Raw genomic sequence first — 15035 nt, 5'->3', positions numbered from 1 at the left:
TCTTTCATCGATTTTTCTTTGCTCGTCCGTGGATTCATCTCTTACATAAATCGGCTTCTAGAGCATCGACAACGTCATCACAGTAGATTATAAAAAAAAATAAAGTCATAATAATAAAGTGTGTGAATGTGAAATGTGGCTAAAAACTTTTTTTTTATTAAATTATAAAGTTTAAACAATATTTATGTGGCTAAGGAATTCCCCAAAGCCGTTTAAATTAATTTATCAAGTAAGTTACAATTTTAATAAACAACTTACCTTACAATGTAACTTAACCAACAAAAAATATCTGCTTCCTGTTTGATTTGATGTTTACGTACAAATCTAAATTATTGCTTACTCAGTTTAATGTTACTACTTTTTATAAGAGTCATATTCCTCTTCACGGCAGAATACTATGTCTAGATTTTAATTTCAATATTTTTACAGCAAATTATAAAAATGGAGTTAAGTACTGAGCAGTCTACAACCTCTAACAAGACTATATCTGAGGGCCAAGCCCACATCAGTTTGACCAGTGACAAAGTTTTCTATAATCCAGTACAGGAGTTCAATAGGGACTTAAGTATTGCTGTTTTAACATTGTTCATTAGTGATTACAAATTACAAAGACAAGCTAAAAAAGAACAGAAGTTGATGAACAAAAAAGAACAAGATTTAGAAGTTCTGGGAAGTACTCCTGAGGTAAGCTGTTTATTATGGTTTTATTACTGAGAATTAACTGAGCTAAGAATGTAAATATTTTTTGTATGTTGATGTTTTCAAATGTTTTGTATGAAACAAATAAAAAGTACCTACTCTTTCCTACCTAGTGAATTAATTTTGGAAATCATTTGTATATTTCCTAAGATTATCACATACAACAAATGGGTGTAATTATTCTTACAAATTGACCACTCAATAGATTTTCTGATAGGACATAAATTTTGTTTATACTGTTATCTTACAGGAGGTTACAATATTAGAAGCTCTGTCGGCAACAGGGTTAAGAAGTATTCGTTATGCCAAGGAAGTGCCAAATGTTACCAAAATTGTGGCCAATGATCTTTCCAAATCAGCCGTTGAAACTATACAGGCTAATATTGTAAACAACAAGGTGGAACATCTCGTAGAAACCAGTCATGATGATGCATGGTGATTACCATCTTTATTTCATGGATCTGCTAGTACTCATAGTATAGAACATGTTATCTAAATTTATTTATTTATTTATTTATTTATTCATAAGGCAACACAACAGACACTAAGTGATAAGATACAAAGTTTCTTACTAACTAAAAATGTTCCAACTTAGCATCCTAAGCGTGTATGCTCAGTTGCATAAGCTTATTAATTAATATAAAAATAAAACTTGTTATGAGCAAGTATTTACAATATTGATGTACTAAAATTACAAACATTTACAATTACATACAGTTAATTACAAACAGTTACAGAAATAATTATGCCAGACTATGTATTAGATGTGGTACCGAGAATTCTGGACGTATCATTTTTAAATTTACGCAATCTGCAATTAAATATATCAATGTCTATGTCCACATTACAAGAGATCTCATTGTATTTCCGGCACATCCTAGCCAATGGGTTCGAGAACGACGTATTATTTTTATAAACGGGCAGTACAAAGATGGGTAGGGTGCGACGGGGATTATATCTTATATTGATATTCAATTGAGAGAGCAATGTCGGGGATTCAATGACAGAATGTAGTAATTTAAATAAAGTTATGAGACCTTGTTGGTGACGGCGGGTACTAAGATCCGAAACGTGAAAAGTTTTAAGTTTTTCCTGGTATGAAGAACGATTACGGCCGGGTTTAAGTCTAAAGCTAAGCAAACGAAGGAATTTTTTCTGGACACTCTCAATATGCTCGGTATGGTTTGCGTAAAAGGGCGACCAAATAACTGATCCATACTCCAAATTGCTCCTCACTAGAGAATTAAAAAGAAGAAAGAGGCTTTTGATATTTTTAAAATCTTTAGTTATCCTACCAAGGAAGCCTAAGGCCTTCATAGATTTTTTGACCATATAGTCGTAATGTCCTCTAAAGGTTAGTTTGTCGTCAAAAAAGACTCCGAGGTCCTTAACCATATTCTTGCGGCAAAGCGTTTGTCCCTCCAGTTGGTAGCAGAAATCAATTTTATTGTGTTTGTTGGTGAAAGAGATTACACAACATTTTTCGATGTTCAAGAACATTTTGTTGACTCTGCACCAACTTACAATTTCATCAAGATCCCGTTGAAGCAGCTCACAATCTTGGATGTTGTTAACGTTACGGAAAACTTTAAGATCATCCGCATACAATAAGCAATTACAAGAGAGCCTATCAACCAGATCGTTGATGAAGATTAGGAAGAACAGTGGGCCCAAGTGGGAGCCTTGAGGGACACCTGAAGTAATATCAATGGGACTTGAGACATAACCTCTGAGAGCCACGAGTTGGCTCCTGTTGGCAAGATAAGATTTAACCCATCTTAGCACTGAGCCATGGATACCAAACTTTGCAATTTTTTGGCATAGCAAACTATGGTCAACCTTGTCAAAAGCCTTGCTATAATCCGTATATATACTATCCACTTGCCCCCCCCTATCAAAAACTTCACAAAGATATTGTTTATATTCTAACAAATTACTGATAGTAGATTTGTGTTTAATAAATCCATGCTGCTTATCTGAAAGCAAAGGTCTTACTTGATGGTAAATATGATCATACACAACGGATTCAAATATTTTAGCCGGTTGGGATAGGATACTAATCTGCCTGTAATTCTTGCAATCAGAAACGTCCCCAGATTTATGAACTGGAATCACATGCGCATTTTTCCAATATGAGGGAAACACGCCAAGCCGCAATGAGATGTTAAACAATAAAGAAAGTGGCAGACTCAACTCTTCAGCACATTGTTTTAAGAATTTGGCCGGGATACCATCGGGACCAGCTCCCTTGTTAACATCAAGTTGCCTAAGTTTGCGAAGAACTACATCCCTGTCTATAGCGATTTCAGACAACGTATTGCAATGCTGAGAAACCTCTTCGTCTAAGCCAGAGGATTGGGAACTTGCACCCTCGAACACAGAGCCGAAGTACTGGGAGAAGAGTTCGCAAATGCCCAATCCATCCGAACAGGATACTCCGTCTAGCGTCATGGTAGAGGGTATAGAGGAGCTACCTCTCTTACTATTGACATATGTCCAGAACTGTTTAACGTTAGATCCCAGAGACTCTTCCGTAGAGGATACAAAATTAGCATAGCATCCCTCCATTAACCGCTTAGCTCGTCTTCTTAAATATGAAAATGTATCGTAGTCTCTGGGATTGTGGTATTTTTTGTACCGCCTATGGTGTTTGTTTTTTTCCTGTAAACACTTTATAAGAGCCGAGGAGAAAATGCTTTATCTATAGAAAAACCCAAATAGAAAATTAACATCAATGTACCACAAAATGTGTAGGTGTACCTACTTGTACCATACTTCTATTTTGTATCCTTAATTTATATTCCATAAAATAAAAAGAAATATTATTATGATTATCAAAATTTTTTTCCAGTATGCTAATGTATAAACACAAACAGTCATCTCTCAGATTCGCAGCCATAGACCTAGATCCGTACGGCTGTCCATCTATTTTCTTAGATTCAGCAGTACAAAGTGTACAGGATGGCGGGCTTCTGCTTGTAACTGCGACAGATATGGCCGTGCTGGCTGGAAACTCACCAGAGACATGCTATTGCAAATATGGTGCTGTGAGCTTGAAGACCAAGTCTTGTCATGAAATGGTAAGTTTCCTATTTATTTATAGTAGCTTTTAAGGCATAAGTAGAAGGCATAGGCCTTCCTGCCCTAGAATAGGGCCGTTCAGTATCCTCCTGTGGTATGTTGTATGAGACGACTAAGGAGCACACAGTCTTGGCAATTGATGGGCAACAAAGGCATTCCCAAGTAGAGTTAATATCAGGCAGGTAGGAGGTGGTAAAATCACAGCCGGCACAACATTTAAAATGTTGAGGTTTATTTTTAAGGTAAACCCAGGCTTGACAGTCTCACAGCGCCGAATGGAACACGTGAGGATGACAGAGGGAGTTCGTAGGGAATAAGCTTATGATTTTAGAGTTTCTAACATTCACAAAAATAAACACTGATTCTGATGCTTTATTTACAAAGTCACTATTTTTTCCCAGGCATTAAGGATACTGCTGCAATGTATAGAACAGCATGCAAACAGATACAGTCGGTACATAGTGCCTCTCCTCAGTGTTTCTGCTGACTTCTACATAAGAGTCTTTGTCAAGGTTTATTCTGGTGCTGTGCATTGCAAGAAAACTACCAGGTAATTCATTCCTTTATATTGTGACAACTTTGTCTTTATTACTGATACAAATATGTCAATAAATAATTATACGGTATTTTAATTCATCAGTTTTATGAATTTACTTTTTTTTTTCAGCATTCCTAATATTTTTCTCCTGACCAATATATTAGGAATGCTTTTTGATCAAAAATTGTCACGTCACAGGGTATCGTCGTCTATATAATATTTCGTATTGTACATTTTAAAAAAATATTTGATTTGAAAAATTAGAAAATGGCCTATTCTTTTTCCATCAGTAAACTGTCAATGGTGTACCAATGCGTGGGCTGCGACAACATAACCCTGCAGCCACTGGGCGCATTCAAACCGAACCCTTCCGAGACCAACCCCTTGCAAACCAAGGCGTACCTGCCTCCCGCGCCGAGCGTTGGTGAACTTTGTGTACACTGCAATCAGAGGCATCACGTGAGTAGGGTACAACTAACTGCAAAAAAGTTACTTTTGTTCTTATCTCACTTTCTCTCTCTCTCTTTTCTAATTGTTTTCCCGGTTACTTCCTCATAAGTGTCCAGGTTTCTTTTTTTTTTCACTTCATAGGTATGGTCTTTAGCAAAATTAGTCGTCAGAACATCGGCATGCATATGCTCCTTGGCAACAATTGTGTAGATAGATAACAAAAATCTAACACCCTTTCTATAGAAAAAAAAACGTAAACTTAGAATGATTAATCCCTAAATTATCAAAATATTTCCCAGTTTGTAACAGACAAACTGGGAAATAAACTAATATTCTCGCACAAAAGTGTAATGAAATTACTGTTTCTGTTATTGGTACTACTACTCATTTACTCAACTCATAGGCCTTATTACTTCAAAATTAATGAATTAACTTAGTTAGGAGGCCCAATATGGTCAGCGCCAATCCACGACGAATCGTTCGTGTCCCGCGTGCTCACGCACGTCGCAGAGCGGCCGCGCCAGCTCGGCACGGCCAAGCGCATCCACGGCATGCTGTCGGTCATACGGGAAGAGTTGTGCGACGCCCCGCTCTACTACACACTGGATAAATTGTTTGGAAGAGTCCATTTGGAGACTATGCCTATGATGATTATGAGGTAAGAAGAGCGTAGTTCATACTTACATACTAAGCTGTCCTGAATTCACGGCTAAGTCATGTCAGATGCCTTTAGGCGATGTTTATGATACCACTATCGCCATCTATGAGTGAGAAGTCGGCAACTTTTTCATCGATCATCAGTTGTACGCGCCCCACCACTGGTAGATCTCTCTAGAAAAACTGTCTCGTCCACGCGCGCTTGAGATAGCACAAATTTAATATAATTATTCTGTTTTACTGTAAATCTTTCCAATAAACGTATTTTAATCGTCTAATAAAAGGAAATTATTGAAGAGCACCCCGAATACTGCACAAAATTGGTCCTTCGAGCCGGATGACGAAGAGGATTCTTCAATCGTGAGAAGACCACGTCGATGCGAATACTATACGTCGTGGACCTCCTAGTCAACGCTATACGTCTACGTGTGAACCAGATCAGCAGTTAAACGGTTAGGTTTCCTTCTGAATATCCTTCCCTCCCCAATCGAATTGTGTTAAAACTGTGTTATTTGTGCTAATTTCAGAATCGGTTAGTGACGTGTCGGGTGATTGCCGTTCCAGTCCCGCTTAAATCGTAAGTACTTTACCCTATTTTCCAAGCCCACAAAATGCCTGGTGATGATAATTTAGCTGTGCCTTCAGCACGATCAGTTTCTCCCTCAAGAAAAGCGATTAATTCAAATATTTCTGACCTCAAAAAACAAAGAGGTGTCTTGAGAGGTAGATTGACTCAATTTTCTAAATACTTAGATTTATTTGAAAATAATAGCCCATCTAAGCTTCAAATCAAAGAAATAAAGTTTAGAATGCAGGCGGCGATAGATATTTATCAAAATTTTAATAAAATCAATAGTGAAATTCTTTGCTTATCAGATGAGTCAGTCGATAACGAATATGTCGAGTCATTTGAGTCGTTATATTTTAGCGCTTTAGCTAATGCTGAATGCTTAATCGAAAGTGATGAGACTGGGGACAGTTCTAGTGATTTTAGGTCTAGTTCGAATACGAGTAAACCTCGCGCGCATGTTAAACTTCCCGAGATAAAGTTGCCTACCTTCGACGGGCAGTATGATCAGTGGCTTGAATATAGAAATTCCTATATTACAATGATCCACAAACGTACAGATTTAGATGCGATTCAAAAATTTCATTACTTACGTTCTTCACTCAGTGGAAGTGCCTTACAAGTTATTAGTGCATTGGAATTTACTGCGTCTAACTACCAACATGCGTGGGAGTTACTAGAAAACAGATTTCATAATGCGAGACTCCTAGTTCATAATCACATAAAATCGTTATTTTCTCTTTCCAATATAAAACAAGAATCGGCCTCACTAATTCGCAAACTTATTGATACTGTGTTACGCAACCTCCGTGCATTGAAGACACTAGAGGAGCCTGTGGACACATGGGATACCTTATTAATTTATTTAATTGTGTCGAAGCTCGATTTAGCTACGGAGAGTGACTGGGAAAAACATAAGGGCACTCTTGTTTTAAATTCGTCACGAAAGTTGAAATTAGATGATTTGCTAAGGTTTCTTAGGAATAAAGCGGATATGTTGGACATGATCAGTGCTAATCATAACAAGTTGCAATCGAAACCAACAAATAATGCAACCAATCAGGCCAATAATAAAGTTCATAGTTATGTCTCAACAAATAATAGTAATTCCAAAAATAAATTCACTAGTAATAATAATAAACGTCATAAATGTCCTTCATGTAACGGTAATCATGCTTTGTATATGTGTTATAATTTTTTGAATTTATCTGTACAAGACAGGTCCTTATTCGTAGATAAAAATAATTTATGTCGCAATTGTTTACGATCTGGACATGTACTTTCAGATTGCACGTTTGGCCCATGCAAGCAATGTCAGGGCAAACATAATAGTCTACTCCACTTTAATAGTTCTAATAAAAACAGTGTTAACAGTGACGCCATGTCCAGTTCTCCCCAGGCTACCTCAATGCCGACCGCTGCGCTGTTATCAGTAGGCGGTGATCCCTTCTATTCGAATACATACACATGCGCAGGCGATCTACCACTGCAACCTGTTTTGTTATGCACGGCATTAGTGGATGTGATTGATAAAGATAATCGTATGCATACAGCCCGAGCGCTGTTAGACTCTGGGAGTCAACATAGTTTTATTTTAGATAGATTAAGAAAACGTCTTAATGCGCCTCTTATACAGTCCACTATTCGAATTTCGGGTGTCGGACAATCAGTGTCGCACTCTAATCATTTATGCGAAATTACTTTTAAATCAAAAATATGCGATTATACGGCGAAGGCCAGATGTATTGTCTTGCAGCGCATAACAAACGGTTTGCCCACGACATGCATTGATGAAGCCCTCATACGAATGCCAAATAATATTCAGCTTGCTGATCCGTCTTTCTGTGTTCCTTCAGATATCGATTTATTGATTGGTGCAGATTTATTTTGGAGTTTGTTATGCGAAAATAGGATTCAATTATCGAGTGGTCCCTGCTTACAAAATTCGAAGTTAGGTTGGCTTATTTCTGGTCCTATAAACAACAATAAAATTTTGTCTACCAATCAAGTACATTGTCATTTGTCACAAACTCTGAGCGAACAACTTACGCGATTTTGGGAAATAGAAGAAATGCCTCAGTCAGGTAGTCCTCTGACTAACGACGAGCGTTTGTGTGAGGATTTGTTTGTTAAAACTACTATTCGAATGGCTGACGGTAGATTCTCGGTACGTATCCCGCTTAAAGAATCAGCTGACTCGTTAGGCGATTCTTATACGTTAGCAAAAAATAGATTTTTTCATTAGAACGTAAATTAGAACGTTCTCCTGATTATAAACGTATGTATGTCGAATTTATGCGTGAATATGAAGCTTTGGGACATATGGAACGCATAGATATGCCCAAAAGCCCTAATTATTTTTTACCACACCACGGTGTTTATAGGGAAGGTGCTGTGACTACTAAATTACGCGTTGTTTTTAATGCTAGTGCTGTCACTACTTCGAATAAATCGTTAAACGATTACAGTTACCAGGTCCAGCACTTCAAAATGATATATTCGGTATTTTATTAAGATTTCGTCAGTACAAGTATGTTGCCTGTGCCGATGTTTGTAAAATGTTTAGGCAAGTCATGGTTCAATCAGATCAAAGGTCGTTGCAACTTATAGTTTGGCGTGAAAACCCAACTGATCCTTTACAGGTCTACCAATTAACTTGCGTGACTTATGGTACTGCGTCAGCCCCGTACCTTAGTATGCGTTGTATTCGTCAGCTAGCCTCAGAGTGTGAAGATAAATTTGTTGCTCGCGTTATTAATGATGATTTTTTCGTTGACGATCTAATAACGGGACACGATAATTACAAAACCTTGCTAGACATTTGTGAGAAAACACGCCAAGTCCTGCAGTCTGGATGCTTCCCACTCCGCAAGTGGACATTCAACTCTGACGTCACACGATGTGCTTCGATAAAGAATTTCGAAGGCGAGCATACTCAAAACAAAACATTAGGCGTAGGTTGGAACAGCGATAGTGATGAGTTACACTTCACTACGAAAATTGATTTTAATTCAGATAATTCAAAATTGAATAAACGTCAAATGTTGTCCATCATAGCTCAAATTTATGACCCCTTAGGATTATTATCAGCATCTATAATAATTGCAAAAATATTATTGCAAAAGTTATGGGCTAATAAACTAAGTTGGGATGATGAAGTTCCTCAGGACATTGCCGAATCATGGAATTATTTTATCGGTACATTAAAGTGCTTAAGCGAATTAAAAATTCCACGTTGCGTTTTAAATACGGATAGGCAATATACTGAGCTCCATATTTTCTGTGATGCTTCTTCGAATGCATATGGTGCATGTGCCTATATACGTACCTATAGCGATGGCTCGTCAAATCCCACAGTAAGACTTCTTTGTGCCAAAACAAAGGTCGCACCTTTAAAGTCACTTACTATCCCGAGACTTGAGCTGTGTGGTGCTTATGTAGGTGCTAAATTGTATAAACATATTGTAGATTCGTTGAGATTGTCCTTCACTAAAACTTACTTCTGGACTGACTCGACTATCGTACTAGGATGGTTACAAATGTCTCCACATTTATTAAAAACATTTGTTCAAACTCGTGTAGCAAAAATTAAAAACATAACAGAGGAGTCTGAGTGGCTACATGTACCTAGTAAAGACAATCCAGCAGATTTATTGTCCAGAGGCGTTTATTTAAATTTATTAATTGATAATAATTTGTGGTGGAACGGACCGTATTTTTTACAGTCTCGTGAATTCAGTTTAGATTTTATACGTGATAATAATGAGTCGGTAGAATTAAATGATTTGCCTGAGTTAAAGCCTCCTACTAAAGTTAGCTTTGTTTGCATTCCAGTCGAGAACGATTTATTTGAATTCAAAAGATATTCGTCATATATTAAACTTTTACGCATAGGTGCATTTGTTTTGAGATTTATAGATAACATTCGCAGCCGACATCAGAGCGTCTCAAAACAACAAACCGGTTTTCTAACCACGGACGAGCTGCGTGCATCACAGGCATTGCTAGTAAAGTGTGCACAACGCGAATCGTTCCCGGACGTTTATGACAATTTATTGAATAATACGACTGTAAAAACAAATAAATCGCAATGGAATCGTTTATCAGGTCTTAATTTGTTTTTAGATGATCGTAAAGTAATTAGAGTCGGTGGTAGGCTGTCAAATTCGTCTGATTTCAACTACGATAAGAAACATCCAGTGTTGTTATGTAATAAACATTATTTTACGTTACTGTTGGTTAGATACGAGCATAGACGTTTACTTCATGCCGGTCCACAGCTGCTATTGTCTTCACTGCGCGAGTGTTGGTGGCCACTGAGTGCTAGGAACTTAGTAAAGAAAATAGTTCGTGAGTGTGTTACGTGTGCGCGAATAAAAGGCAAAATGTTATCTCCTATAATGGGAAATTTGCCATCTGAGCGATTGGATGGTGGATTTCCATTTATTACAACCGGCTGTGATTATTGTGGGCCACTGTTCATACTGAACCGGAAGGGCAGAGGAGCCCAGTTAACTAAAGCGTACGTTTGTTTATTTATTTGTTTTCTTACTAGAGCTATACACTTGGAACTTGTTACCAGTCTCACTACTGACGATTATATTTTAGCTCTAAAGCGTTTTATTAGTAGAAGGGGTAAACCTGATACTATTTACTCTGATAATGGGAGAAATTTTGTAGGTGCAGAGAAAGAATTCCCTAAAATTTTGAGTGAAAATTCGGATAAAATTATAAATTATTCTACAAGTAATGGAATAAATTTTAAGTACATTGCTCCGTTTAGTCCCCACCAAGGCGGGCTGTGGGAAAGTGGGGTAAGGTTATTTAAGTATCATTTTAGACGCATTGTAGGCAACGCGAAACTAACTTATGAGGAGTTTAGCACAGTTTTGACACAAATCGAGGCTGTCCTCAACTCCCGTCCTATGTCTCCTCTTTCCTCAGACCCTTATGACTTCAACCCGCTAACGCCTGGTCATTTCCTTATTGGCCGGCCGTTGACTGCTCCTGCTAGCACCGACGACGTAGCAGCTGCGACATCTACGACTCCGGCGCTCAACCGATATCGACGCATCGAGCAAATTCGTTTACATTTCTGGCAACGATGGTCGAAAGAGTACATAGCTGAGCTCCAGACGCGGACTAAATGGAAGACGAATAAAAACGATATTGCCATGGACAGCATGGTCCTTATAAAGGATGATAACCAGCCGCCTCTGAAGTGGAAATTGGGACGGATCGTGAAGACTTATCCTGGTGCGGACGGAGTTTCTCGTGTTGCTGACATACGGACGGCTACAGGAATAATAAGAAGATCGTTCTCCAAGATCTGCCCGTTGCCGCTGCAGCCCGAGAGTTGAATAAATCCAGAAGACGTCATACTTTGGAAGTCGGAGTCTTCCAAGGCCGGGGGCATGTTTATGATACCACTATCGCCATCTATGAGTGAGAAGTCGGCAACTTTTTCATCGATCATCAGTTGTACGCGCCCCACCACTGGTAGATCTCTCTAGAAAAACTGTCTCGTCCACGCGCGCTTGAGATAGCACAAAAGGGTTTGAAGATTTGTGGCATACCTACTGCCGCCATTTTGATTTTTTTTCAAAATCGCGGCCAGCCATGAAACGTATATAAATCGATAGCTGACATTAATACCAACAAAAAATATTAAAACAATGACCCTCGTAAAGTGTCAGGTTTCTGAGATAATAACCGTCAAAGTTGATCACGTGACATCCATAATTATAAGCAAGGGTATGTGTTCTGATGAATCAAGATGTTAAAAAAAATAACTTTTAGAACAAATATGTATGTTGCATTGTATCTGGATATATTTTTCAACTTAATAACATATTTTGTGACCATCTATGTGTGAGTGCAGTATCGTCATTTGATTTAATATGACATTTGACATTATAGGGTAAATAAAAGTAATAGGTACCTCTGTAAAACCATTTACTACATAACACAAGATAGGAATAATCATAAAATTAAAAATTCTCTTTACATTTATATTGTGGCATAGTTTTATGGTTACCTACTACAATTTCTCTTTGCGAAAATAGTTATATAAACCTGGATTTATTTTTACATTGGCACAAAAGGGAAAAAAATTAAAAGTACAGTTTAGGAACAGTATTTTTATTGCCCGATAAACATTTTAAGGCATCATGCTTTTAGTATACACAAAAATCATATTCATAACATCAATACAAATACTAAATAACGAATAACTCGCACAGAGAGGCGTTTACTCCCGCATAGAAAGAACACAGGTAGCAACAACTGAGTGCAGCGGTCGGGGGGGTATAAAGGTGCCCCCCCCCTTCCGTCTCGTTTGCACATTAGAATAATGCAATATATAATCTATTTTCTTGTTATATATAACACCTAAAACAATACCTAATGAACAGTACGTCACCATTGACATTTTTGTCGTAGTATGAAATATTCTTATTAAGTACATAGTAGCCGCAACATGTAGAAATATCATGAGGCATAGTTATCTATGTTTTATTATTAATATTATCTATACCTATTAGAATATTTTGTGTATGTTTACACATAGTTATACCAAATAGATGGGATTATAGTAAAAAAAAAAAAATCACGTGATCAACTTTGACGGTTATTTTCTCGGAAACCTGACACTTTATGAAGGTCATTGAATTAATATTTTTTGTTGGCATTAATGTCAGCTATCGATTTATAAAAGTTTCATGGCTGGCCGCGATTTTGAAAAAAAATCAAAATGGCGGCAGTAGGTATGCCACGCTCCATAGTAAAATCTTCAAACCCCTTTAATATAATTATTCTGTTTTACTGTAAATCTTTCCAATAAACGTATTTTAATCGTCTAATAAAAGGAAATTATTGAAGAGCACCCCGAATACTGCACAGGCGAATTGAATAAAATAAGACACCAGTAACAACACTACTCTCGATAAAAAAAGATGGCTTTCCCGCTGGACCGATTTTGATGACTTTTGAACATGATGAAAAAATATAGGCTGCCGCGGGCGGAGCTAAAAGCAAGTAATATCTATAAAAATATCTATGAAGTTTGCCCAGCAGTGGACCTAACATTGATCCTTAGGGAACCCCTTATGTAACAATGCTAAAAAAATGTCTTCACCATTTTATTTAATAGTGTTCTTTACGGAACTAAATAAAATACTTTTGAGCTAAAAATTAGATAACTATATTTTTCTTTGTTCTTACAAATTGGTGGATTAGAAAACAGAAATCGAATGACAGGAAAAAACAATAGAAAAAACTAGATTTGTAGTGCGCGCGCAGGAATCAAATTCAAATTGTCGTGTTCGATAGCCATTGGCTGCTGTACGCGGGCGGGACGTGCCTAATGTTGTGGTGTACTGGCGTAGACAATTAGTATAATATTTCGCTACGAAGAATTTTAGTTCTGGCGCTAATATCAACGTCCCAAAATGTTATGTAATTATTCTTGAAACATTTTTTGCTACAATTATTTCTAACGTATATTGTTTTTCCCTTCTGCAGATCAGCAATTCTAAACGCGGGATATAAGGTATCGTACTCGCACGCGTCGAAACTGTCTATCAAGACCAAGGCGCCTGCGCAGTTGATGTGGGACATCATCAGGACCTGGGAGAAAACCCATCCCATCAAACCTGCTAAGTAATTAACATTTTTAACATACTAGTTTAATAGTCTAGTTATAACTTTAACTTGATAGTTATACTATCTTAAGAAAGCAGACCTTAGGCTCCGACGCATAACACTTGAGGAAGAAACCGAGAGAAATCTCAGGGAGAGACTATAAATGTGAATAAATTAAGGACCATGTGAGCAAGTACACGTTTATCGACAACGATCCCTAAGCGTTGCACCATCCTCATTTCCACTGGCATTTATTTTTATTAAACTTTATAGGTTGGAGGCGGACGCCGTGGCGCGGCAGCTGCTGAGGCAACCCATCGAACACGCGGTGGACCTGTCGGAGCGCGCGGACGCCAACCCCGCCAGCCGCCGCGACGGCTGTCTGCGCTTCCAGTACAACCCTGCGCCGTACTGGGGGCCCGGCTCCAGGGCTAATGTCAAGTAAGGGACTTCTTAATTCAAATTATTATCAAATTACCAAATTAATTGGTACCAAAAACCAAAAAATAAATGGAGCGCTGTGTGCTCTTGGCTGGCTTATCTTAATAATGGACATCTATCAATTCTGGTCATTATATTTGGTATTGCAATGGCAAGCAATGTAGTTTGTTAAAAATGCGTTTTTTTTTCTCTTTATAAACTATGTCCGTCTTTGTGTTAATGATTTGTATAATATGTGTGCAATTTGAATCAGTGATACTATAAGGGTTTCGTTTGAGTGAGGTATAAAAATTAAATCCCAAACTAAACTGACTAGACTTAATTCTAAATCAAGCGCGCGGGCCCTTCTAAATCTATGAAATCAATAATCAAGAAAATTATTTTTTCAGTGTGGGCGAAGACAAAATGTCCAAGGCGATAAAGAATCAAAATAAGCATACAAAAGCGAAAACGAAACGAGAACATTCGCCGCAGAGCGACGAGGAAGTTCGAAAGAAAATCAATGTTGACGAATGAATCAATAAATTGATGTTATAAACTTTCTTTTTTTTAATCGTATAGTACCACAGGCCATTTAAGTACCCACAGATATAAGATATAGATTCAGATATCTGTAATAGTACCTATTAATTCCATGACCTTTAAAGTAATGCCGGCTTCATACTGTCACATCGCTCTAGCACCATGATAGGGTGAATTTTCGAGCGTTTTGACCGCCGTCATATCCTTCTTCAAATTTCAAGAAAGACAAGAAACTTTTTACCTTTATAAATAATAATCTTGTGTTGGGGGTGGTGTAAAATTTAAATAACATTTGATTTTTAAGATTTTAGAACGCCACCGTCATTATCCTCCATCAAAATAAAGAACTTTTGATAGCGGATAATGACGGTGGCGTTTAAAACACTCGACAATTCACCCGGTAACATGGTAAGCGCTATAAAGAAACTGCCAGTATTT

General features: G+C 37.6%; 1 protein-coding gene across 2 annotated transcripts; it reads left to right on the top strand.

Moving 5' to 3' along the window:
* The first annotated feature begins 76 nt into the window (after window positions 1-76).
* Trm1 (tRNA methyltransferase 1) lies at window positions 77-14614 on the top strand. Of its 2 annotated transcripts, XM_053756096.1 has the most exons (10): window positions 77-229; window positions 430-684; window positions 950-1134; window positions 3551-3779; window positions 4182-4330; window positions 4609-4777; window positions 5206-5426; window positions 13515-13652; window positions 13908-14075; window positions 14465-14614. In XM_053756096.1, the coding sequence occupies exons 1-10, from the start codon at window positions 185-187 to the stop codon at window positions 14589-14591; spliced, it is 1686 nt and encodes a 561-aa protein (XP_053612071.1). In that variant the 5' UTR covers window positions 77-184; the 3' UTR covers window positions 14592-14614. The 2 variants fall into 2 exon arrangements, with proteins under 2 accessions (XP_053612071.1, XP_053612073.1); XM_053756098.1 differs by lacking the exon at window positions 430-684 and having other exon boundaries at window positions 81-229.
* Window positions 14615-15035: the final 421 nt, after the last annotated feature.

Source organism: Plodia interpunctella, chromosome 15 (assembly GCF_027563975.2).
Source record: "Plodia interpunctella isolate USDA-ARS_2022_Savannah chromosome 15, ilPloInte3.2, whole genome shotgun sequence".
NCBI lineage: Eukaryota > Metazoa > Arthropoda > Insecta > Lepidoptera > Pyralidae > Plodia > Plodia interpunctella.
This window is presented reverse-complemented; position numbering and strand designations above follow the sequence as displayed.

Bases quoted from the DNA above. Each gene is read 5' to 3' on its own strand.
- Trm1 (XM_053756096.1), top strand. From the start codon at position 185: ATGTGGCTAAGGAATTCCCCAAAGCCGTTTAAATTAATTTATCAA. The intron at 3,780-4,181 runs GTAAGTTTCCTA...ATTTTTTCCCAG, and splicing joins CCAAGTCTTGTCATGAAATG to GCATTAAGGATACTGCTGCA. The intron at 4,331-4,608 runs GTAATTCATTCC...TTTTTCCATCAG, and splicing joins CATTGCAAGAAAACTACCAG to TAAACTGTCAATGGTGTACC.